The following is a 27,821-nucleotide window of genomic DNA, read 5'->3' on the forward strand; positions in this document are numbered from 1 at the left end:
TCACTTTCTAAATTGTAAGGAATATATATAACAATTGTATTAATTTTTCTTGGTTTACATTCTATGAATTGTATAGCATTTGTTTGCAAATTGATTTACACTGTGTGACTCTAATAAGGTCACTTACTGCTAGTATAATCTAATTCTAATTTGTGGAGTAGTCAAGTATCCATGACTTCCATATATCATTTTTTACGCCATTATTCTTTTATTTATTTCTATTCATTGCAACTGAAAGTTAATAATTTTGTGTTTGTAATCACAAACTTAATTATCACAGTAATCAAGTTTTTGATATAAAAAGAAGTATCAAATTATAAAAGGGATTGATTGCATAAAACGTGTATCCGTTAAAGGGTTAATATACATAAAATAAGAAATATAATTTTTCAAAAATATTATTATAGAAATAAAATAGCAGAATTTGAAATTTCTAAAAATTGAATAGCAAGCGATATTAAGCTATTAATACCAGCGAAAGTTTCGATCGGTTGTTCAATGTTTGAAGTAGCGCATACGTTTAGTATGTATGTACACTTACACAGCGTGTGAAGTAGGAACATCAATTACAATGACTCTCCCAAATTAAAATGCAGCATTTTCAAGGCGATTTAGATATCGTCGATGATCGTACCGCGTGATAACACTGCCACTTTCTTCTAATTCCTGCGAAGAGGATTTACGCGGAGAGCAATCACGTCACGTTAAAATACAATTAATTAATAATTTGAAATTACGTTGAACGGCTCGTCGAGCTTCCTAGTTTCTAATAAATTTATCGATGCTGATCTCCGAGATAATACCATCTGGAGATGTTAACGTTGTAATTATAAGTAAGCTTTTTATGAAAGGCATCGTTATTTCATTTATAATTACTGTTATACCGGTTGTGTTCGAAACAACGGTAAAAATTATGACTATACTTAGAATTCTAATTTTTATTATTTTTATTATTGTACCTTTTTAACAAATTCTCGTGCATCCTAAATTAGAGGGTGTACACCCCTATCGTTTTACCTTAAAACTTTATCAATCTTCCCAATTTTCTAACAAAACCTTCACAAAATAATTAATTTAAGGAAAAGATGGAAAACAATGTTTACCTAAACCTCTGTTAATTTTCACAATTTTCACAATTTTCTAATAAACCCTTCACATAATAATTAATTTAAAAAAAATAAAGAAAAGAAGAGAAACAATAGCCATTTCATCCCTATTACATGCAACAATCAGAGATCATAAATCATGTTTCTATTCTTCTGTCGAGGCGTGTTACGTTTAAAAATTACTTTCCAGCGGGCCAGTGAAAAACATTCGTCGAATTGCATCACTCTTACGATTACACATTCAAAGATCACTTCCCGCCAAAGCAGCAGATCATTATCGATTCACGCTTATAAAAGTCTTCTCTTATAGCCCGTGCGAGCTCGACCTATATCCACCAAGCCGGACGCGTTTCATGGCGTATGTGTGCTGGTGATGGTCCCCACACGTTCGCATGCTGCAAGTTACCTTCCACGCACTCCCATACAATTTGGCAATGTCAGGCCCGTGGCGTTCTGGTTTGGCAATGGCCATGCCCCGTGCCTCGGCCTCCGAGAATCTATTTTGCGATTGTTACACCGTCGTCCAACTGACTACTATCCGTGGTAGCTCCCCCCCACTGTAAGCAAAACCGTTCCTATAGGTTATAAAGGACCGAGCTCAGCACTACACCACTGCACTCTCTCAGTGAAACTCTCGGAGGATCGTTCCTCAGCTACTTGTACCCTCCTCGTCAGCAACGCGTGCACCATGAGGATTATAACTTTGGTATGTACAATAACTTTTGCAAGATTCTAATGATCGTGCATCTTTACATCGACTCGACACGAAATCCTCTCAGCTACGTATTCATGTTGATCAGCAGTGGATCAAGGATCAACGGCCTCGATCAGTGTCCATTAGGGTGGAAGGAAATCAAAATTGTGTGACTGTTTTTTGATAGTGAATGAAGATTCATTTTAAGCTTCCAGATTAAGAATGCGAAAGCTAGTTCCTATTAAAATAATTTTTAAGGTGTTATAAGAATTGTGAAACTTTGTAATGGAATTTATTTAATGAGATAGTTGAAATTTTTTAACATGATTATTTATGTTATTATTATATAGTAAGGAAGCTAATGAAAAAATTATTGGAAAATTATGAAAAATTATAAACCAATGGAAATAATTTTTGAGTGATTTGAAGAATCTTAAAAAATTTCTTGATCTAATTTAAATGTTGAGAGCTTGAAACCTATTATTAGAAGACTTGAATAATGGAACAGAAATTCTACCTCTATATGTATTTCGTTCCACCCTATTGTTTCATTGGGAACAGAGTTGCAAGGGTTGCATAATCCAAACTTATTATAGCACAATTCTAAAAGATTCCAGAAATACTAATTTTACGTAATCCTAATTATACATTGAATTATTGAGATTTGATTGACAGGTATTATTCTTTTTAGCTCTGTCAATTAAGGGAAGAATAGGGGATGAAAAGTACATTTTATAATAGATACAATTATTTTATGAAGTTGTAAATATTTTATCCAGCAACATAGTTCTTATATTAAACGCTGTTATTATTTCAAACAGTGCATGAATGTAAGGGGGCCTATTTCGTGACAATTATGTTAAATTACCTTTCTCGTAATTATAGAGCATTAATGGTTTATTTAGTGACAGCATGGTATTACTCTTCTTTTAATGCTAGAAAATACTTAATTTCCCTTGATTAAATCCTACGTCTTGAAGGATTACGAAAACTGCAAGGAGACATTGATTTTATATGGTGTATACTTGACGAGTGCAAACAAACTTGTGTTAACAAAAGACTATGAAGAATTTATAAATTATAGAGTACTTTCGAGTATTGAACCGAGGACGTTGTTACTTTCATCGTTGAAAGTGATTTCAATGCCGCGATGGAGACAGTATTAGAACCCTGAAAGTACAAGTATTAGGTTCTGTCAAAAATGATGCAATGAAACGTGCACTGAATACTTTCGATTTACTTTCGAATCCATATTAGGAGCAATGTTGAACGATTGATGTATTGGAAAGACAAGGGGTTTCGTTATTAACCCAGGGGACTATTTCGATATTGCAATCTGCTATACAATCGCTATTGATTCATTTTTTTTTATATCAAAGCTTTGCTACTTGATGTTACGTTACTATTCTTTATCTAATTTTTATCTCGTTTTTCGTTTCCTTAAAGTACCTCAGTTCTCATAAGAAAGTTTTTCTTTAAACAATTGACGATTTAATCGTAATAAACAATGGATATCGTTAAATCAATAATTCGATATCCATAAATTATATAGTTCCATTGATAGACGTGTAGTTTCCCTAGTTTGCATAATAATTAAGACACCTGGAACCTTTATTGAATGAAATATGGGTATAAGCTTCCCACACTCGTTGCAGACATCCATGTAACGGAGAATAATTTATGTTACAATGTACCTTGTTAAAACAATAATCCGTTAAAGCCTCCATAGAAACGTGTACACGTTCTTCATCTCGTAGTGATTACTTACAATACAAGTATCCATCATTATCTTCGAGAAACAACCTTAGATATGGGGTTCTTATTTCTTTTATCCAGCTATTGGGATATTGTTCCAAACATACTTTGTATTAAATGATTAATAATTTCTTAAAGATTTTAGGACAATAAGTTGATAATTAATGGCATTAAAATTTCAAATTTTAGAAATTTATATTTCCTACATTAGAAGCCCAAATGTTTAATTTTAGAAATTTATATCTCTCACATTGAGGGTTTAAATTTTCAATTTTAGAAATTTATATCTCTCACATTGAGGGTTTAAATTTTCAATTTTAGAAATTTATATTTCTCGCTTTGGAGGATTAAAAATTTTGGAAATCTATATGTCTTACATTAGTGGTTCAAATTTCAAATTTTAGTAATTTATTTTCCTGCAATGCATATATTTTGCATTTTGCATTCATGAAATTTAATATTTCCAAAATTTATAGTAGAAAATTAAAAATTCAAATACCTAATTTTATAATCTTCAAAACAAAATGCTCCACTCATCTAAAGATTGAATTAATTTTTGATTCACTGAAATTGAGGTTCACGTCATTTCACCATAAAACTCGATTATTAATCAGCAGAAAATGAGGTTGATCAATATCCGTTTCTTCTAACGCATTCTTTCCGGCTGATGCAGCTACACCTCATTATAGATTTAACGAGTATGTATATATATAGAGCAACAGAAATGTTGCAACATTGTATCGGTTTTTATATCCGGGTGTTGCCATTCAGAGAAAATTAATCATAATTAACGAAAGCATTTTCCTTGTACGATCAGAGTCCTACGTTCGCTATTTCTTTATTCCTGTGGGAACTTTCATCCACCATAGGTTTCACTCCTCCGCTTCTCCCGTGAGATCGAACAATCAATTGCGCGAAAATGCGTGTAAAAACGTGTGATTAATGCTTTTCAATTTCTCTGCGTTTCCTCTGTGACGTTTTTTCATACCAAGTGGAATACTAATAATTCTAGTTCTATTTTTCTATTCTTTTGTCTTCATAAGATTGCTTTTCTTCAAAGGAAAAGCAATTTTCTATTGTCTATATTTCCAACTAAGGACATAGTTAAAAATGTCACCGAAGAAAACGCGAGACCAGCTGATCAAGAATCTAATAGACTTTATTACAGCCACTTTCACCAATTTAATGAACCTGTTATCTCCTAGACTTTTTGCAATAATAAACTGGCGCTTCGTTTCATTGTCGTCAACTTAAGTAGCCTCGTTAAACCTTCTTTCCTCAATAACGATATAAATAAACAATATAACAAAACGGTAAATTATTTGAATGTGATTAGTTGTCGAAGCAATAATAATAATAAATTTGAAGTATTAGTCATTGATGATTCCATAATTCAACGCGTTAATAAAATAAAAAATAAATCATTCCACGAGTTAATAAAAATTATTATGTATTGTCCTATTAAATAATAAGCTTTATACTATATTATTAAAATTTGATGCAACAAAGTATTTTATATCATCGACATAAAAATCCACCGATACAATTTTCACTTTCGTTTGACTCACAGTTTAATCTATCCTGAATAACAGTAGATCTACGTAATCGATGCCAATCTGCTATTACGAGTCTATGAATATTTCATATATTTTTTCCAGTCTGTTCCTTATAAATATAAGTATCGATTCGATCATTGTGTTGCTTTATTCTCGCTTTAAAAAATTATATAACCCTCGTTAGAAGGATTACAATCTCGTGTGAACTGAATTTCGTGATTAATCAGGCATCATGTTTTTAATGAATCTAATTTTTACTCGTAATTATAAATCACACAAACGTGTTACCTTTAAGAGTCCTCAATAATTCAATTAAAGTGAAATTTCAGCTTTTGTAATTAATTATTATAAAGTGCTACTAATAATTGATTATTAAATAAAGTTTTAACATGATTGTTACACTCTTGTGATGGTATAGAAATTTCTAAAACCTTTCGTAATTAATTTAATAAGTCTGTTGGGCACTAAAGCTTCTTAACTTTAGGTTAATATGAGTCTTATAAATCACGGTGTTATTATGCTCCATTAGGTATCATTAACAAAACTAATAGTTTCAGCGTTACAGTAATAACAGTAATTAGTATAACTTTTAGAAAAGATTCTGAGAGTAAAACGTGAAAATATTCTCTGCAATGAAAATACTAGTAGCGTCGTAATTTTTTAATGACTTCTACAAAAGACACGTGCAATCAAAATTCCCACGTTAAAGATAATAACTTTTTACCAAACATTTATAACCCCTCATATGGCAGTAAAATTACTTGTAACATGCTTGATTATTCAAATTTTTTTTTATCCCATATTTCCATTTTTGAAATTTCAAATTTTTATAATAATTCTAATTAAATGATTTTTTTTTAATTCTGAAAATATTCCAGATATAACGTTAGGACTAATGACAAGATATGTATATTTCCACTGAAGAGAATAATTGTCATTCACGATTAAGACCATTTTTAAAAGTGTCATCTTTCCTTGAATAACAAAACCGATCATCCTTGAACACTTCAGAATTTCGATTCATCTTAGATAACAATGACCACACTTGATGAACAGAAAAAACGTGCTGATCGTACAAATGATGCATCGTGTAATTTTTGAATAGTGTATGTACACATCGTGAGACCTAGTTTTGGCTACTAGAAACCAATGACGGAGAAACTAGCCGTCGATAAAATTGCGAAAGCGCGGCTAATACGTACAAATACGGGGTGAGGAGGTAACAGCGGGTAAATCTCGGTTGCTTTCTTCGGATATAAACGATCGTCAGCCGTGGCCGTTTACTCTCCATCAGAATCGCGGCACGAAATCCATCGAGGGGGGCAACTGTTCACCGCAAAAATGGCACCGCGCCGTTGTCTGACGCAAATTGGTCGTTGTTAAAACAAGCTTTACGATCGTTTTTCTCGTTGCGCAACAGGAAGAAAATAAGCGAGACCGGCTAATGAAATTCAACAATTAAATTAAACCGAGTTCCCTGGTCGTACGGAACGCGGCGATTCAGGCTAATTTGTCGGCCTGTAATTAAATCGAAGAGGAACGTTGATGCGCCCCCTAAACGCGCTACGAAACTGGACATGTGAATTTCGAAAGACCACCGCACCGGTTCAGCTAGAATTTCTAGAGTAATAGCTTCCAGTAAAACGGTGTTATAAGCTGGATTTTCCCGTTTTTGTGCGCCTTTGAAGAGGCGAGGTTCGTTAGGTAGACAGACTGACGAAACGAAAGGAGAGTGGAAATATTTTACTGTAGGAAGATTGATGTTCGGTTTCAAGAATATTACATTGAATTTTATAGGAGTTTCAGATGGTTACTTTAATATAATTTGTAAAGAAATGTATACTGACAATAGAGCTATTATGAAAATTCTAAATTTTACTACTAACGATAAGCAATAACAAATTTACTAATTAACAGTCTAGACTTTCTCATTCTTACATGTTACCTCGAGATTTGGAAATAAAGTTCAATTAGATGTTAAATGGAGTACGTCTAACTGGTGGCTTTCGTAATTTTGGTAGCAAAGTTGATTCAGATCATTAAATCAAAGATAATTAATAGTTTTCCAATCAAAATATTCGAAAAATTCTAAGGAAACAATTAATAACATAAATATTATTTTTATGTACAGAAGAAAGTGAATAGGTCCTTTCATTAATGACTAATATTGCCAAACAATTGAAAGAAAGTAAAATCTAAAATTACTTGTAATTCGAAATGGTAAATTAAATGTTTAAAGTGTAGTAATTAATCCTCGTATTAACGTAATACTTTCATTGTCGGCACAATCTCTTTTATACCCTCACGTATCTGTAGCCAATATTAACCTACCTTTCCCATTTCATAAAGACGTACAAAATAAGCGATAGTACACTTTCAACATAGAAATTGCAATAAATTTTTAACCAAGTACGAAGATAAAGATCGCCGGAGTACCTTCTAGTCTAGTCACGAGAAATTTTTGACACGGTTCACCATGTCGGTGAAATGTGAGAAACGAAATGCAAAATGAAGTGTGGGAAACAGTGAACAAAACACAGTGAGAGTGAAAATACATCCAAGGCAAGGGTTAAACGTGGTCATGCTTCGTTGATTCGTAACGCACCAATAGAACGTGCTCGTATATACACCATGTGGTATGCTTTTCCAATGCTTCCTTAATCGATGATAGATAGAAACTTCTATTTTTTTTTCTAATTAATGCACTTCACTTCTGGTATTCCTGAATGCTAGCAAATAATAAAATAGTTATCGATGCACTTTATCTGAGATTCTAGTACACTTCCTTCCTAGATTCTCATAGATAAATCCATCTTCTTATGTCTGATATTCTGAACTCGATTACTTTACAAATACCTTTTTGATGTTTACTAGAAAATTATATTTTTAGATGAATAGATAGTCAATTATTTGCAAGAACTACTTTATAAGGACTTTCAAATTGTAATGTACCATTGTCTGTGAAATATTTTCTATTTAGGCACTCTTAATATTATAATTGTTCTTTGATAAATATTAAATCAAGAAATAAATTATGTTTATTAAGGCAATTTTATAATCCTCTGCAAGAAATTTCAAGTTACTAATCTCTGCAGTATACTTTCTATTTAGAAACCCTTTGTACTATACACGTCCTTTTATAAATATTAAAAATAAAAATAACCTACACAACCCCCTAAAAAAATAACTATACCCAGAGAAATTCTGCAGCAATTTATCCTTTGTAAACTTACTAATCTCTGCTTTGCTAAATATCAAATTAAAAAATCATCATCGAAAATGCAATCAGCTGAAAAGCATAACACGTTCATCGAGTTTGTTCCATTGTATAACAGAGGAACGTTAGTGAAAGGTCCGTCGAAGCGAAGAAGTATAATGAGAACCGTGACGATTAACAGTACACCATCAGCACCGGCTTTTCAGTAGGTTGCTCGCTTTCCAACCGTTAAACAAAAGAAAAAGCGAACGCTAAAGCAACGTCCTGGACGACACAGTTCATAAGACAAGGGCACACCAGGACCTGCATACCAATGCGCTGGTTGGTTCACAACGCCCATACCAAATGAGTCACCTTCGCTCTCACTGTTCTACGTGAAACCATATTTAGACTCTAAACTAACGCTTTTTCCTTGCTGCACGTACATTTTTACTTGGCCCGTTGCACTTTTGTAAACGTGGTACAGCGTTCTCGTCTCTTTACACTTTCAAATGTTTCCTTCGACGTTCCACGACGAACAATTCACTCGCAAGCGGAACGTTCGCGAAACCTTTCACATCTTCCAAGCTTCCGGCGGATACATATTACCGGGAAAGAGGACGACTCCGCGTGTCATCTTGCATCCTCTTGCTAGATCTCCTTGGCGCGTGGATCTTGAGAAATCCACCTGACTTATTCACCTGTCTGTCGCCTCTCTCGTAGCTTCTTTGAGCGCATTGAAAACGGCAGGATGGCTGATTTTGATGGTAATGGGCTTCGTGTTTGTTTCAATGCTATGCTGAATTTGACGAATTGCTTCAGCTTGTCTGGTTAGATTCTTTTAGAGATAATAGGATTACGTTTCGAGATTTAATAGCAAGGTGAAAAGGATTATACTTGTATCATACTTGAATTATTCAAGCAATGAGCATTTAATTGTTCGATTTAATATTAATGGTATTTGGAACTTTTCCTTTTTCTGGCACTAGTCATTGATAATCTTTGTGATAATCAACGTGTTGATGATTTAATTAAAATTTCCATTTGTTCATTATTTTAATTTAATCTCTTGCTATTAAATTCTATATATCCTTGAAATTCAATTCCAACACTGCACTTGCTTCAATCCTATTTTATTTAGAGCACAACAAAATAACTGCATCTGATAAAATTTATTTTGAAATACTACTGAGAGATCTTGATACTGACGAAAGAACCTTGAGAAATGTTAATGTCCGTGTGAAAGAAGAATTTGTATTAATCATTTGATCAGATTTACAACCTTCGCGCAAAGCCTTGAAATGCAACCCTTGACTCATCTAATTCTCTAATACTGCACCATGGTCGGTGCAATTGCATCAGAGCGGTATTAATTTACATTAACCGATCATCCGTATTTAATTATTCGAAATAGATACTAGGATTTGTAGTTTTCTATTCCACGCTTTAAAATTACAATTATTTATCGTTATTCCACAAATTTTATTTATCACTTAGTTCCGTAGATAAACCTAATGAGTGTTAAGCAATGCATTCAGTGCATTCAGTACGCATGAGAAGAAACTTAATACGCAAGGTCGAATTCTACACTCAGCCAACCATTCATTTCCTTTTAACACCTGGAAGGATGGAGACCGTTTTCCGATTAATAAATATTCGATCAGGGGAAAGTGTTTAAACGGCAATAATACGAACCGTAATCACCTGAAATTTACAATTTCTTTCGTATTTCTTCCTGTTTTGGCTTTTTTGTTGCTCGTGATCAACAACCGTAACGCGATCGTTTTACATTTATTTTCCTGGCAATAAAAGAATTATTACAGGAAAGTTCGGTTTTATGAATGATAAATTTGTAATACTTGTTCCTTCACACGTGTCATTAATAATACGTGATATTTATTAAAAATTAACTAAAAAACTTTTTTACTAAAAAACGTACCAACTTTCTTTAAACGTTTCTTGAGCCACAATTTAGATGTCGGCATGACGATCATTTACCAACGTCATGTCAGTTAGCTAATTAGAACACGCTTGTCAGATGAACTAATCGGAAGGGATCATCGATGGTGCACAGCTTCCGGCACGGAAATACGTATAAAGAAAGTGTACCTTTAACTACTTCCTCGCTTGAAACGCGATATAATCGTGGCCAAGCCTCCTTACCGTTTCTAGATCAGATTCGCGTTACGCATACGCCTGATTTCTACACTGTACGTTGCGGTAAAGACCACCTATAATAACCGAGAACGCGATTCAGAAAATGTGACCAGTTATATACCCAGTGGGAGAATTGTTTTCCAAAAGCAACAGTTTACCTTCACCGTGAAAGTGATCGTTTATAGGTGTAGCCTGTGCAATTCTCCGTACACCATTTGCAAAGCGTATACGCGGTGTTATCGAAATACCATCAATCCAGGAAATCTTGATCACGAAAGTAACATCATCGAAAGATTATGATCGCACAACGCCATTTCTTTGTTGCACAATGCTTATTTCTTCCTGCGTGTCTATCATGAAATACTGCTTTTTTTGCAATTAGTTTTGACGAATGTTCTCTTCTTGTCTACAATGTAATTATTGAAGATTATTAATCTGATTGGAAGATAATTGCAACATCGTTCCAAGGCAGTTTTACTTTTTGCTATTATGAATTAAGATGGTAATATGTAATTGTTTGATAGGTGATTGATGGTACTTTAATTCTTTTGTTGAAAGTAGTTAAGATATTTTAATAGGATAGCGTACTATAACACATCACACGATAATATAGATAATTAAAAATATTAAGTATTCATTTCTTAAGATTTAGAAGTCAGAAGGTTTGGGATAATATTCAAATACCAAATACCAAATACCAAACACCAAGTGCCTAGTACTAATCGTAAGAATCGAGTACCAAAAACGAAATACCCAGTACCAAATACTACATACCACAAATCCAATACCAATAATAATTAATCATTTCTTTTCAAAAATTTAAAATGAGTTTATAACTCCAAATTATTAATGTGGCCCCACCCTGCAACCATAACAAAAGGCATCAACCAACATTCCACAGAAAGGTGTAAATATAGGTACAGTCCCAGGATTAGCTAAAACATTTACTTTCATAGGAGTATTTTAAAAGGCGACAGGTTTATGCTATGGTACCTCGGTTCTTCCTTTCTCTGGAAAGGCAGAGCTAGAGGGCTAGACAAGGCGTGGTAGATTGCTTCCAACCAGATCAACCGAATGTGTCCGTGCCTCTCACTGTATGTGACTGGCATGTTCTAACGCTGATTACAGAGCCCTGCCTTCTTGTCACGATTCTCTAAGACCAGATGGAGAGTCATTAGACTGTACACACTTTCAATGGGCCAGCCCATAGGAGTCAGCCAGCTCCAATCTCGATAATAACGACCAACTTGCTACCCAGATTTCGTGTGACTTTAATCGAACCCGATTAACTCAATAATCACTATCTTTGGTGAAAAATAATTAGACGACTACTTGGTCCCAAACCTTTCTCTTGGAATCTCTATTATCCCTCGTTGTGCAACGAGCAATTAACGGAACGGGTCTTTCAATTAATTCCAATTAAGCATTAAGGTTTCTACAAATTTTCAAATTAGCTTCGTTTTTTGTAGTACTGGAAAGCGTTGAATTAATGGAGTAATGAGTGCTTCTCGAAGTACTCGTTTTAGAGATCTCTTTCTTTTTGAAGGTAAAAAGTGTTTTGAATGTGATGGAGCATGAAACGAGGCATGAACTTGCAGTTTCGAGTTGATTTTAAAGAAAGTACAGATTTTTTTATCAGTTATGTGATACTACCTACTTGTTGAACCGAAGAGGTGATGCTTGATTTATTCCATTCATACTCTATGTTTATTAACCATGAAGAGAGAGTTAAATACTATGTTTTCTTGCAATATTTGTGTATTTTTCGTTTCTACTAACTATAATCCATTTCTTACTAAGAAACCTACTCGGCTTCATAAATCGTTAAAAATCGTCTGTCATCAAATTTGGAGTACATGTTCCATCAATTGCTAGAATTATGACCGAATAAAGGTCCAGATCCTTTGACAATAACCTTCGGTTTCTTCCCCAACAAGTTCTTAAGATACCTTCATTTAATCCGCGCAGATTCTGTATTTCGACAGAACGCTGTTGGCCAGGTTCTACCGTGCTGAGGAATGGATAGCCGCATTTTATCACGGATCGACTGAAAATTAATCAGCGCACGCCCAACAGACCATGATGCATACGTATCATTCGAAAGTTCCGTAACGACGTACCACCCTGTCTCAAGGACGAATCGTGTGCCAACAACGTCTCGAATATTCCTTCGAGGCATCGATACCGATTTTATCGTCTTTGGAACGCAAACGTTCCAATAAGAACACTTTTCTTCTCTCAATAATATTTGAAAAAATTAATATTTCATTTTTAATATATGAATTTAACCTCTTGGGTTGCAAAGGGATGGGGTGGTTTTCTAAATCTGCCCAAAGGCGGACTTAATGACCTTATTAATTAGTATAACGTTATTAAGTGTCCTCTACAGGGTGCGTGGGAGTCATTGCTAACCGATAACCTAAAATATTGTATCACCAAATAATTAATAAAAGAAAAGAGTAGGCAGGCTATGAATAGTGTTAGTATTATACTAATAATATTAGGTTGCAAATTAGAAGTTTGAATTTGACCTAAGATATTTTTCATTCTTTTTTTTTTTTATTTTTGTCTAGTATTATTGAATATTGCAATAATTCTAAGGCTACACAATCTAAACCGTGAAATTTTTTTCTGCCACGTTTCGTTTGAATGAACAAAGTTCATGCTGCGATGACTTTGTGGTTAAATGTTCTAAACCTTGACTTTGGAGGAGAAAGGTTCGATGCCATTGTTTGATATACTTTCTGAGTTTTGTGGGCTGTTTTTTGGTAAATTGAAAGTGAAAGAAAAAGCGAAAGGGAAATAGAAGGACATTTATTAATGGATGTGACCTTAACGAAACGCGAAAGTCTGGTTGAAAGGGACCATATTCTGAAAGATATTTACTTCTGAAATTTTTATTTATCGAAGCAGAAAATTGTCGAAATTTAAGGAATTAAATAGATATAAGGAATGTAGAAATATTCAGTGAGATTAGAAAGGGTCGTAGCCTTAAATGTAGAGAATTAACAAAATTTAAATTTAAAAGGAAAAAATTTTTTCACCAAATTGTGTTGAATAATTTTCAAAAAGCGACGTGTTACGCAACTATCATTAGCTAGCAAGCTTTCTACAGTAACGATTATCCGGTTCGCTTTCACGCGATGCATTAATAATTCAAAAAGAAAAGAAACAAAGTCAAGAAAGCAGCTACCATCTTTCGAGTCTATTATTTGAGAAACGTAACCTTCCTGGCATGCATAAATATTAAAGTCAGTAATTAAATCAGAGTCGCTTTCTATAATCACCGCGAAGGCGTGCAGCGAGGTATTTTTTATGCAAGAATTTTCTCCAAGTCGGTTTTGCACCGGTTCTACATACCGTGGTATGCCAAAACAAAACGTCACGTAATTTTATACGTTTCTATGTAATGGAAACTTGATAGAAAACGCGTGTGCATGTAGATGCCTGGAATTCGCGTTACATGTTCGATCGAATACGTACATAACATGAAATATGACAGAATAAACCATCTGCTTCTTCGATCATTTTTCTATTTATTTCACTTCGAGCAATTCGAAAGTTACATAGGAAGAATGTAGAATAGAAATTCGATCAACATTTAGCGATCGCGGAAAAAAATGGTAACATAAGAACGTGGAAACGTGAGGTACGAATGACAGAAAGGGGAAAAAGTGAATCAAGATCGTTACGGGTTGAAGCAGTGGAAATCTTGGTTATTGGTAGATCCTACGTAACCGTTGAAAGTGATAGTTGAAATGACAACGTTTCTTGTAACATGCAACAGTTTCAACCGAGGAATTGAGATCATAACGTGATTTGTAATGATCGGAACAATCAAAATTCTACGTACAACAGATAATGCTCTAATAATTTATAGTTTGTGCAATCATATTTGTTCGAGACAAATTGATATAATTTTGCAACTCAGATGACTAGAAATTGAATATATTATGGTGAATGCATGAACTGTTCTTTATGAAATCTTTATCATTTGGGATCTCAAACAAAGTCAAACCAGGATTGATCAAAAAATGAATAAAATATTCACAAAACAATATCACATTTGGACAAGATTTAAAGATCTTAGCAGAATCTAAAGAAAAAAAAGTTGTCTTCCTCTGCAAAATCCTTAACATTCAGGATCTTAAATGAAGTTAAAACAAGAGTGAAATATTCATAAAGCAATATGAGGCTAGAAAAAGTTGAAAGATTTGTGAAAAAAGTTGAGAAAGTTGAAAGAAGCAAGTTTTAAAGGGTAATCTTTTGGCGAATCCAAATGATTTTTCGTGCTGTGAACGAACGTTAAAAGTGACAGTCGCAATATTTCCTGTAGGTCGTCGCGAGGCGTGGTATGGGTTCTTGTCTTTTGTGCGAGCATTTTGCTCTCGGCTCGGTTCAAGGAGATCCAGAAGCGACGGCGTAGCGAAACAGCAGCGAGTTACAACGCTCTGAATCTGAATCTCTCACGGTAACCACGCCGCCATAATCCTGCCTCGCTTCGTATTCGGGTCAGTAGAAATTACGTAACATGTATGCGCTGGGGCGGTTCCCACCGAGTCGTTCTACCGGAAGTCGGGACCGCGACTTGCCGTAAGGACATACGGTCAGCATGGGAAATCCTATTCACAATAGGAAAAATCGCCGGAGGATGATTCAATGACGATCAAAAGTATTACAAGGAAAACTCGACCGTAGATGACACGAAAATTTTCAAACTATTCATTTAGATATTATTTTTCTAACAAAAAAGGCCTTCTATTAAAAATGTCACAAATGTCCAGGTACAGTATACACTGTACACCTTTATCTTATTCTAGGCATAATAGTTCTTTTTAACTCATTAACTAAGAATGACAAATTAACTTGTCATGTAAGTAGAAGGCTGAGACATTAATTAATGAAATAGTTCCGGTTTCAATTTCATCATCGCATTTCTATACTTGTCATGAAAGAGACGGATTAGGTCCTGCTTATCTATTTTTTATTATAGGCACAGAAAAGATTCCTTATTGATTGCAATGTTATTCAATAAATAGGATATGTGTTAAATGAAAGAATTATTTTCATTGTAACAGGTATAAAACCTTTTTTTTTAATCTTCTTATATAAAAGAGGCATTTAAACAATTAAGGTTCATTATATCTTTAAGTTACGTAAGTTAAGAACACATACTTCTATTTCTCTTTACTAAAATAATAGTTATTTACGAAGCAATTAATTTTTAATTTATATCTTTTTAGGGTAAGAAGTATCGTACTTTTACATTCCACGTGTTCTGAAATGAGAAAAATCATTCAGAGCATGCAGTCGATTTATCTACTGTTTCATATGGACATCTTTGTCACATTTCTGCTTTCCAGTTATGTATATCAAAGCAGCACGCATTACAAATCACTGTTCAGTTCCTTGTATTTCAGTATTGCACAGTGCAATCGTATAATAAATCAAAACTTTCCATATTTTACGACGAACAGATTTCTCACGATTGGAGACATATGGAATTCTTTCAATTCTGGGACATTTTTCACTGATCGACATCAGTAATACCACCACAATTTCTAATATTATTACAACAATGTAATTTCTAATAAATTACAAAATATTCTATAAATGTTGTATGTCATCAAGTCATAAAATAATTCAACAATATTTAAAGACAATAACTCGACCAACTACTTCTGGTAGAGAATTTCCCTTTCAACATCCTCGTAAACAAGAAAAACACAAATAGCCATAAAAAGAGGAATTTAACATTGACATCGTTCTGCATGCAGAACTCAGGTTTGCGGCATTCTTCAACATTTATCGTAGCTATTTTACATAATAAAGCGATCTTTCCCTGCCATAGTTCCCCGTAATAAAAGAGATCGCGTGGAGTAGCGGTAATTCCGTGTCTCGTAAGATTGCACCAACTTTGCCATAACACTTTCCTTCCTCGCCATGGCTCGCTGATGGCGTACACCTTAACGGTTAGCAGCATTAGGCCTGGTTCGAGCGAGCGATAAGGAATTTTGCCGCACATGCCATTCGCGCGTACTCGAGTTCACCGATCCGCGAAACTCGCTCTCTCCTCGCCATCTTCTGCTTCCTTTTCGCTATAAACCGATGCAGATCCGGTTTCGTGGCTGGAAACTAGAATAACGGGCTGGTCTGCCAACATTCTAATCCAGTAATTTCGATTACGAACAGCGTGATGCGATAAAAGTATTTCCGTCTTACGACAAAACCGACATCAAACAGAACTATAAAGTCGTTCGAATATGGAGAGAGGAACGTAGCATTCAACCTCTTAAACAAAAGAGGATTGTTTTATAAAATATTAATATTTAAAGAAATTTTTGTTATTTGCGTTGAAGCAAAAAATTTTTCAAATACACTATAATTATGTTATAAAAAAATACTGTCATGGTCATAATAAACAAATTGATCATATTCAAATGAAATGCAGTTTTAAATTATTATATATCTGCATAACAAATAGAGCATCGATTTTATTCTCACGAATTTAAGTACCGTTTATGTTTCAAAGGTCGTAAGAGTAATCGCAGATAAATTGTGAGTCTGTTAGTATGTGTCTAAGAACAATTGAATATGTAGTATCTATAATACAATGCAATGATCTATTAAGAAAATACAATAGTTTGAAAGTTCCATTGATAGTATACGATAGTTTACGAACCCTAGACCGTCTGACATATAACGAGTTTTTCTACTTGCTGGCTGCACTACTGCGAAATCTTTTTCGTTTCTAGACAAGTTAGTATTTATTTATTATACTTCGAAATTGGTAAAATGTTATATATTCTTTCACAAATTTTTAATAAATAAATGTTTTATGAAATCTTGAAAATTGTTATAAAAAATCGTGAAAAAGAATTATTCCAACTTCTAAAGGATTAATATGAATTTTACATAAGTGAAGCACTTTCCGTTTGGGTGGTAAAATTTTAATAAAATAATATGGAATTCCAGGTAATCCCAATATGCTTCCTGCTGGTAGCAGAGGCGAAACGAGTGGAGATCCGACCTCGCATAGCAGAGCCGCAAGTGTATTACGAAGAAGATAGCCAAGCGGACGAAGACGATTACAATCCAGCTGTCTACCAGCCACGAACTCGTGCCCTTCCTTCGCCACGTTCGAAGGACGCTTTGCACTCATCCAAGCCACCACCAGTCCAGACTATCCGCAATTACAACAAGGTCAACGACGATGGATCTTTCACTTTCGGCTACGAGGCAGCGGACGGTTCGTTCAAGGAGGAGACTCGCGGAACCGATTGCGTGGTGCGCGGTAAATACGGTTACATAGACCCCGATGGCAACAAAAGGGAATTCACTTACGTATCCGGAAATCCGTGCGATCCAAACGCGCCGAAAGACGACGAGGATGACGTTGAGAAACAAGAAGAAGACGATTTGAACGGACCGGCCAACTATCCTTCCGTAAGACCTGTGCCGCGACCCGTCCCAGTTAGACCGACCTACCAGCAATCCACCACAAGAGCGCCCACGACCATTTTCCAAACGCAATATCGATTAGACGACGACGCCAGCCAGGAGTTGGGCGAAGAAGATCTCGTTAAACCGACGCAATTAAGACAAGGATCGTACAGAACGCCTCAACAGCCAACCTACGTTCAAGTGACGCCGTCGTCGGCTCTCTACGAACCGTCGCCCACAGCCAGCCCTGGTCTCTACAGGCTAGCATCGTCGACGACTCAATATCAAAGCACAGCGTCTCCTGTCCTTCGTACCCAACCGACCACGGCGTATCAGACCCTCGAAACGACCACTCGTCGTCCAGTCACGCGTCACCCGAAGCCGCAATCGGTCGCAATCACCCCCAGACCCCACGTTGCACAAGTAGCCGCCCAGTACGTGTCCCCCAGTAGCACCGAGCGTACTGCGTTAGCCTACAATCGTCCCTCGGCGGTCACGGTATCGCCGAATCTACGCAGCACCACCGTATCGAGCGCATCTCACCTTGACTTTGCCGCCGAGCTCGAACGTTACGTGAACACGGTCGGCGTAGCCAGTCCCAAGCCCGGCCAAGCGTCGGCTGCACCATCGAAAGTCAGATTATCCGGCCAAACGCCCATCACCGCCTCCGCCGCCGACCCGATCTACCAGTCGGAGCTGGTTTACGATCCCTCAACCGGTCAGTACAATACCCAACTATATCAGACACTACCCCAAACCGTGGGTGACTTCACCCTAAGTCACAAACTGCAACCGTTCGTAGCCCAGCAACAGTCCTACCTTGGACTGCAACAGCTCCAGCAGCTTCAGCCCCAGCAGCCCCAGCGTCAGACCCCGCTTTATAAGCAACCAGCGTCCCAGCCGGCCCAATCCTCCCCAGGTGTAGCAGTCAACCAACCTCAGGAAGTGCTGTACAGGAAACAGCAGTCGCAGCTGTTGCAACAGTCCCAACAGTTGTACGCTCAACAACAGAGACGTCAACAACAACAGCAGCAACAACAACAGCCGGTACAGTCGCATAGGCTTCAACTGCTCGAGTCGCAGACGCAACCACAGTCATTCTACTACGTTGCACCGGCAAGGTCCTCGAACGCTGCCAGTGCACCTCTTTCAGTAGGTCAGATCGATCAATATCTCCGAGCCAGTGCTGCTCATTATTGATTCGATCTAGCGTGTGAGTCTTTTTTCTTGATATATGAAATTTATACAGGGAATTTCTCTTTTTAATCTGTTCGTATTTCGTCGGCGACATTTTAAATAAGAAACGGTGCTGCGTATGGGCCTTGCGCGTGGCTATTAAGCATGCACCGTGTGAACATCAAGGAGCAATTAAAATTTCATTTTCTTTTTATTTATATTGCAGTCATTACTCACAGGCAGTGTTATTAATTTTGGTATGAGATTGAAAATTTCTTGATACTATTGCACTGTGTTAATACATAATTAATGTTCAAAATGATTGACATTTTTTAATTGAAATGAAATTTAGCTACTTTTTGATTTTTGTTTTCATGATGTATGCTCCTTGAACGAAATAATCTTAGTGTTCAGTGCACTAAACATCGGCACCAGAATTCCAGTCGCGTTGCAAACATCAATTATTTACATAAGCTTCGCGTAAACATAACAACGTTGACAATATCGGACCAAAGCAAACAGCTCTTGAAACGTTGACATTATACCAACACTGGTACTGTGATAGCATTAACTTCTAAAATTGCATTCTGAAACTGTATGCTGTTTCAAAATGCAATATTAATTCTGAAGACCTGACGCATATTACCAATAACCGATATGCAGAACTGAATATGATATAAAACTATTAAATTAAATTAATATTGAAAAGTGGAAAATCAGAAATATTTTCTAAGAATATAAAAATATCATTAATATGCAGAGTTTCCATTACTTGCGTATAAATAATGATACGAGGTATTTCGTAATAACAAAATTTTGAAAATATATATTTTTTAAATTGCCTTAAAAACGAGGGAAAATTTTGTATATCTCTAATAAATAATTTATTTAATTCTTCTTGCAAACGTAATTTATGAAATGATTTCATAAACAATTTGCAGTCGTTGAAAATTCAATTTCCAATGAAATATCAGTTTTTAAATAAGCTTCTGAAACACTTTTCTATCGTGCATGTTGAGATCAACTGTCGTTAGAGAGTGAAAGTCAATGACCTAACGCAATACTGACACACACGAGACACATTACCATAGCAATTTCTCGTCGTGTACAGTAACATGCTACACCGCACAGATTCCACGCCATGACTAGAATATTCATCGTGTACACACGAAAACATTTCAAACACGATCCCGACCTACGCACTGACCGATTTCATTACAAAACAACGAACCGTAGGATTGAAACGTTCGCTATCATAATAACGGTTCTACGTTTAATCAGAGAACGAGATAAGTGTTTCCCACAGGAATGATTCATAGGAAATACGTAACAAACTGACGAGGCATTTGCTGCAGAAATGAATTGACCCTCGGAGCACGTTACCACTTTTTACTTATAAAATGAAAGGAAACTATTTATTATGACGGATGCAGATGTTTCTTCTTTCTGCGAATTGCAAAAAGCTTTGCAAAAAGAAAATGTGGCAATCAGAGAAGAACCTGGTGAAATATTGAACAACAAATCCACTTAGAATTTTATTTAATACTTTTCTGATAATTCAAAGCTATAGTTTTCTTAATTGTAATCAAAATTCCAATTTATTTCATTTTAACAATTGAACTTTATATCGTAAACTTTGAATAAATTTCATTAGCCAACGCTTACGTATCAATTTCTATTACTTTTTTGCAGGACAAAATTAATTTTAAATTGAAGATTATTTATTTACAAATCTGCCCTTAGTATTTTTCAGCAGTAGTATAGGTAGAGTCAGAAGCGTAAACGAGGTTCCAATTATAAAATACCACAATTCCGAAACGAGGGCACTTATCAGAAGGAAAATTAACGTCGTTTTGCAACGTCTAGCGTGAATTTTGCAAGCGTCCCTCCGGTAAGGTTAAATCCGGAACCGTGTAAGGAGAATTGTAGCATACTTTCATTGGCGTGGTCTAACTTGCAGGGACATTCTACTCGGGCACCGAGGAACTTTCTATTTTGCATTCCCCTTCGTCGCAAGTGTGAGAATCGATTCGAATCTAATGCGTCCTACGATTCGATTCCGTGGAAAGCTGTGCACACCTAGATCTATCTATGTAAGCCCGTGTGGAAACACGCGGGGCGATCGTTGATCGAAAGGCGTGTACCCTCTCTCGATCACGTGAAAAGATTTCACACGCAGCCAAAGGTTCAATTCTGTCGGCACTTTTACGAATGCTTTCTCCGATACGAGACTACAAACAGGTCGGTTATTGTCAAGTTCGTTATATTTATCGTGTCTATTTAATTAGTTGTTAAGCGTTGACCGAACGACGGGCATAAAATACGAGACAGGATGAAAAGGTTAGTTGCATTAAGAACGGAAGCTACCGAGTATCCGAAGATACCTATTTTACTTATTTGAAGATGGAATATAAAAGATATTTTGCTATGTTTTTTCAAAAGACTTATCACTGATTACTTAATTAAAAATGAATTTATATAAAATTTCATAAAACAAGTCATTGCAAAAATTTTCAATCTTTTACCACTGATAACAGATAACATTAAAAATCGGTGTTATCATCAAATTTCTAAAAATTCTAAATGAATGCAACTAATTTTGGAATTCTGCTAGGTACTACTCGTGAGAATAATCTGGGTAAAGGAGGTGTTAACAGGAACAGGGACATAATTGCAAATTCTTGTTTGAAGATTTATAATTACTTCGCTTCATAAATTCCTTATTCTTTTTTATCTGATTTTATGAATGGTTAGGTTCAATTTAAGAAACAAATTCATTTATTCATTTTTGTTACATTTCAAACATAAAACATAGAAACGTAGAACATAAATTTCTTCTTTTTATCAAATTAATTTTTTTTAAATCTACAATGAAAGGAAGATGAATAATTGAAATTTCCTAAATTCAACCTACCCTTCATAGGACTGTATAAAAAAGAATAAAGATTCTGTGAAATGGATATAATAGGTAGCAGAGTTAAAAGAATAACGTGACGGTGTTATTTTATAGCTTTTTTCTCGTCGATGGTACCGCGAAAGAGTGTCGATATGCACTTTATGTCTATTCACGTTGTAAATACTTTCTTCGTTAGCATTAATGTACTTAGCGTCTATCTAGCGATTTGTTACGATCAGTACATACGGTAAGGAATACGTCTCTTTACGTTTATAGTTGTTTTTATATTATTTCTAAACGTGATCGAAAGAAAGAAAAAGATATGTATTGTACGAGAACCGGTGTGTCCTTTATTTCACCTGATACCTCGTAATGAACGATTCTCGAGATCCTGAGATTCGAAGAAAGGAAAGTAAAAGCGTGTAGGAGAGTCGTAAGTATGACAGGTATTCGATGTACAACTACTTCCGCGATTTTTTACAGGTACACCAGTAACTGAACGACTTTCCTCGCGTCTCGTAACTCCATTTCAGGTGAGTTAATTGACGATTTGAATTTTCAAACGTAAGAACTGTTTACGTTTCCTCTTTCCGATGATTACATGAAAGCGTGCAATGCGAGCAAATTACTGACTGATGATATCGTAGAGTTTTATTTATTTAAATTTCTGGATTTGGTCTAAATTGGGCGGACGATTGGTCGATTTGAAATTTGCACTTCCTCTTTCTAGTCATTACTTATATCAAATTATTGTGAGTGATAGCTGTTACAGAACTCCATTTATTTGAATTTGTAGAGTTAGATCTGAATTGGCTAAATAATTTGAATTTTAGAAAGTGAGCATTTACACTTCCTTTTTCTAAAGATTATTCACATCAAATTGTATAAATTACTATGAATAATTGCAAAATTTAATATTAAAGAATTTCATTTATTTAAATTTGTAAGGGTAGGTCTGTCCTTAATTTAAATAATTTTGCATTCTACTATTTATATGATCTTTGATGATAAGATTTCAGCAGCAGGTTTAATTAACATTCTCAGTCACGTCGCATTTCATATCTCATTAAAAAAAGAAAAGTAAAAATTTCTTCTGAACGAGGTGAAAGAGAAATGATACCCTTTCAAAATTGTGTTCTGAAATCAAGAAGTGGAGTGAAGTTACTCGACCATTTAGCATTCGTACTCGGAAGAGTGTAATTACCACGAACGATCATTAACGAGCTTATTTCTGACAGCAGGTCATTTTCTGGTTTACAGTGGTTAAGCGTACGCGAAAGATGCTTCCGTGAAAATAAACGAGAAAAATAAGGAAAACGGCGGTGTTTCACGTGTAAATATTATTACATCACTAAAGATGTGGTTATCTAATTGATACGTTTTCACTAATCTCATAAATATTACATGGAATTCATGTTCGCTATGGAAATGTTAGAAAGAACAATAGAAAGGAATAATAAGTGTTGGTACTTTGGAGTGATACAAATTCGAAATAGGAAGACAAAGATAAACGCGAGGAATCAAATAATGATCAGGAAACAGTATTGCAGTGGATATATTTAACTACAAACAAAGTCGTCTTTGCGGTAAAAGTAGAGTACGACTACATCGGTGAAAGTGATTGAAAACGAAAGGATCTGGTTAAAGTATTAAATCAATCGTGGTTAGTTGATATATACCCACTTGTTACCAATAATATTGTTTTTCCTGTTTTATTCTGATATAATTGTGAAAGGGAATCGAATGATTTATATGAGAAAGATTTCAATATTTTATCAATAATAAAGATTTTTCTCAAAGCTACCATAAATGTGCTGTAAATTATTTTCTACATTTATTGCATTGAAGTTATTGCATTAATAAACGTTTAATAAACATTTACACATCCCTAAATTGTTATATTGATTCTAATAAAACTAATAATTTTATAGTATGGATATAGATATATAAATATAACAATTTTCCTTCCCTTTAATTTCATTAATTATTCTATCATTCAAGGACCCCTATGGTAGTCAATATATCAATTACCAAAATTTCGTAAGTCTGACTACACCTATCTTTTTCTACTGGGACATAAAGACGAAAGTTGCTCTTCAGCTTTCTAGTGCACTATTTTACCGATGGACGATTAACGAGTCAAATAAAATGTTTCATCGTTTTAACAGAAGGAGGTGCAATAATAAATCATGCACTTTTATATTTCAGTATAGAAAAAAATATATGTAGAATGGAATCCGTTCATGTTACATATTTATTTTATCACTACCCTTCTAGATACTTCTTGTAAAGAAAGTTTTACCTTTCCTTTTAATACAAAAAAACATCTCTTGCTAGTAGTCGGTAAGGTTAATTTTCGAATAAGTTTCTCAAATTTGATTTAAAAAGATGTACTTACTTTCTATATTAGCTTTTATGTTCAAAAACTCACCAAAACCGCATCGCAGCCATCTTATTCAGGGATATAATTGTAGTTGAGGGAACAACTCCATGCACAAGACACACTTTGCAGTCTGGCAAGCAAAAGGTAAAAAATTATTATAATTTATCTAGAATGTTTTAATAAGTTTCTATAATACTTTTAATGAAACAGGAATATCTTTATTGAAGATATTAGAACATAGGTATTAACGTGTACTGGGAATTTCCGAACCTAACCTGGTTATATGTTTTTAAGGTAGAAAGCGTTCCAAAGCTATTCAGTATATAAAAATTGATGTATAAATAAAAAGTTTACATACCACTATATAAAACTGATGTAATTGTTGCACAATTCTTCACACTTTTCACTTATTTTAAACATTTAATACAAAGAACACGTACAGTGCGTCTTCCGGCCAGCGAGTTCGAACATTATTGAAACGCGGTCGATAATCGAGATATATCGAAACAGTTCGAGTAACGCGGGAGTTAAATACGAAAGCGGTATATTCAAATTTTAAATTAATTAATCGTGAAATAAGCATTTTTAAATATCCATATTAATTACTGCTGACATATAATTTATTGAATAATAATTTTGAGTACTATATGACTTGAGTATAACTTTGAATAATACTATTTATTTCTTTGTTCATACTTTTAACAGTCATCATTACAGAAGGCAATAAATATTTGGAAATAATTGCATCGTATTAACACATCATACAAAGGAGAATAAACTTGCTGACTTACAGCAGCGTATGCAATATCCTTCATTTAATTTAAGTGCCATAAAGAAACGATATCTATTTCCTTCTCGATTCTCAGTACTGGTTGTAAAGCACCTTTTGACATAATTCAATGTTGCTATAACGCTATTCGTCTAACGTTTCCGTCAGTCATATATCCGACGAGTCATTAGCGATGCTTGTGAAAGAGTTAGCATGCATAGACGACAGCTGCAACGCTATCTGCTAAAGTAATCTACTGTGATTTACGGTAACAATCAGGAGGCTTCACTTTCATTCGCGTGCCAACCTTCTATATGCATCGCTATACATATATTTATAACAATACACATTTTGCTAATATTCGAGGATCCTTTAAATAATATCCATGGGATGCAATGTTCATCGAATGATAGTATAGTTAAGAGTATGTCACTGATGAGTCATTAACTGCTCGATATTTCATTGGAAATGATAAAATATGTATCTAGGGTGAGAAGCACTGTAATCAAGTTATTTTTCTTCCACGCGGTTATATTTATAGTCCACTTAAAATTCCAAATAAAATGTTGCATAAAACGTAACATTGATCCTAAACAGGTAAAACCTTAATACGTAATTAATTTTCGTTTCGTAACATTCCTGTCCTAGATCATTATTCTCGGCACCTAGGGTGCACTAGAAAGCCATGGAATTCAGAGTACGTTTTCAATATTGCGGAACGCCGAAAACAGAACGCAATTGTTCGGTTCTCAAAGGAAGAATGTCAGTTGTTTCACAGGTAATGATGTAGGCGTGCCAACTGAACATACTCGTGGTAATGTGCGGTCTGCGGTTGCGTTACAATTAACACCGAGCTCGCTAACTTCTTCCGGAAAGTTGGATTACACGTCCTTAAGTATACACATCTCGGTTAGGCTTCCTTCAGCCCCGACATTCAAAGTATACGCTCCGTAATTATCCTGATCAATTAGGTTTCGTAATAACCATTGCGCTTTTACCTGAAAGCAGCTTCCAGTCGAGCTATGATGAATAATGTACAAAGTGACTACTGATAATTACATTCAGTGAAGTTATTTGCGTAATGCAAAAATACGTTTCCATGATTACCATATAAATGATTGTTTTTAAACTAGCACTTATTGTTAGACGACTTTGAACTATCCACCTTTCTTTTATGTTGCTAAATTTATGACTTTCAATATTGACAACGATGCGAAATTAAATGCTTTTTAAAATTTTTCTGATTCATATAAATGTGTAGCTTTTGATATAAATAAATATATTTTAAAATAATAATGTCTTCAGGATACCTTAAAAAAAAAATATTGTAATAGTGTTATTAATCAAGATAAATAAAATTCAGATATATTATTTCAAGAAATATTTGAGAAACTTAGAAAAAGCAGAAAACATTATTTTCTTAATTTAATAAATATTTTTAATTAAAAAGGTCTTAACACAATCACCGAATAAATATCACATCATAGAATTAATTTTCTCACAATTAAGTCGAAAATATAAAATGCAAGGACAATCGGCTATTAGTACTTCTGCAAAGTATGTAAAAACAGATTACGCAGTGCCTGCTGAAAACGTAATTAAGCAACGCGTTTGTCTCAAAATCCCGAATAACAATGACACGGAACTGGCAGAGGGAAATACAACGACAGTTCGCAACAATAAGGGCCTAACTAGGAGATATACAACCGATAGGTCCATGACGAGGCGTATCAAGGTGGCATCAAAAAAAAAAAAAAAAGAAAAAGAAAAAAGATCTATGTACGAAACGCCGAGGAAATTGCATGATGTAATAATTGTCCTGTGGGAGTGTCTAGAATAGAACTCGAATGCCACAATACGAGTGTTGCACACTATGGGAACTATTGTTACAGATTTTACAGTCTACTACTACTGTTCTTGCTTGGCCGCGAACTCCCACGTGGCTTTCACTTGTGTCCTCGCGAAACCAAAGGTTCCTCAGGTTCTGTCCCGTCGTCGCTGTTTCCTCTTCATCTCTGCGCCACTTCCGCCCTTTCTCGACCGCAACACTTTCATCTCGATGGACACGAACCAACGCGTTTCTCGTACTGTTTCTTTTTCTGTGGATAATTAATATTTGTGAAAAAAATTCGAAACTTCCGTTTGAAGAAAATAGTTCACTCTTGATTCGTATTTAAAACGTTTCATGAGTGACGCGTTCTTCGTGAACTGACTTCACGATGAATGTTGTTATGTAGAAAATGTTTATATACCATTGTTACAGGGACATTATTATGCGCTATAAGAAATTTGTTTGCTGTTGATTTAATGAGACATTGTATCTGCTTTTATAGAGAGGAGAAACATTAATTAGATGATGATTATTCGAGGGACGAAAATGTGCGAAGGATGATGAGAAATTTAAAGTAAACTTTGTATACTACATAGTTGAAGAATAGTTGCAATAAAATTGAAGCAATCATTCGTATTACATTTATGAATTAATTAAACCACACTCATCTAATTACACTTCATTTTATGGGTACCAAAACAGCAATTCACTGGAAAAGTGTGCTTGCACTCTTTTTTGATAAAGCTGCTTCTTTTCTTTGATTATTCAATTTTTTTTTCTAATTTTCTACCATTATGAAATTTTGACACTGTTTACAAATATTTGATAACACAAAATGTTATCACAAGTATTTACGTAA

The 27,821-nt window shown here is 34.9% G+C and overlaps 2 protein-coding genes across 3 annotated transcripts in view; one reads left to right on the top strand and one right to left on the bottom strand.

Annotated features, from left to right (window-relative positions):
* The window catches only part of LOC117607592 (uncharacterized), a 114,727-nt gene extending 89,880 nt beyond the window's left edge, over nt 1–24,847 (bottom strand). The window contains exons 1-2 of the mRNA XM_076688611.1: nt 24,721–24,847; nt 24,411–24,492 (exon numbers count right to left, since the gene is read on the bottom strand). The gene's annotated coding sequence lies outside the window, so the exon portion shown is untranslated. The remainder of the gene's footprint in view (nt 1–24,410; nt 24,493–24,720) is intronic.
* LOC117607597 (uncharacterized) lies at nt 1,725–22,479 on the top strand. Of its 2 annotated transcripts, XM_034331477.2 has the most exons (3): nt 1,725–1,812; nt 17,440–18,625; nt 18,710–22,479. In XM_034331477.2, the coding sequence occupies exons 1-3, from the start codon at nt 1,795–1,797 to the stop codon at nt 19,105–19,107; spliced, it is 1,602 nt and encodes a 533-aa protein (XP_034187368.1). In that variant the 5' UTR covers nt 1,725–1,794; the 3' UTR covers nt 19,108–22,479. The 2 variants fall into 2 exon arrangements, with proteins under 2 accessions (XP_034187368.1, XP_034187367.1); XM_034331476.2 differs by having other exon boundaries at nt 17,440–22,478.
* Nucleotides 24,848–27,821: the final 2,974 nt, after the last annotated feature.

This window comes from Osmia lignaria, chromosome 6 (genome assembly GCF_051020975.1).
Source record: "Osmia lignaria lignaria isolate PbOS001 chromosome 6, iyOsmLign1, whole genome shotgun sequence".
Taxonomy (NCBI): Eukaryota; Metazoa; Arthropoda; class Insecta; order Hymenoptera; family Megachilidae; genus Osmia; species Osmia lignaria.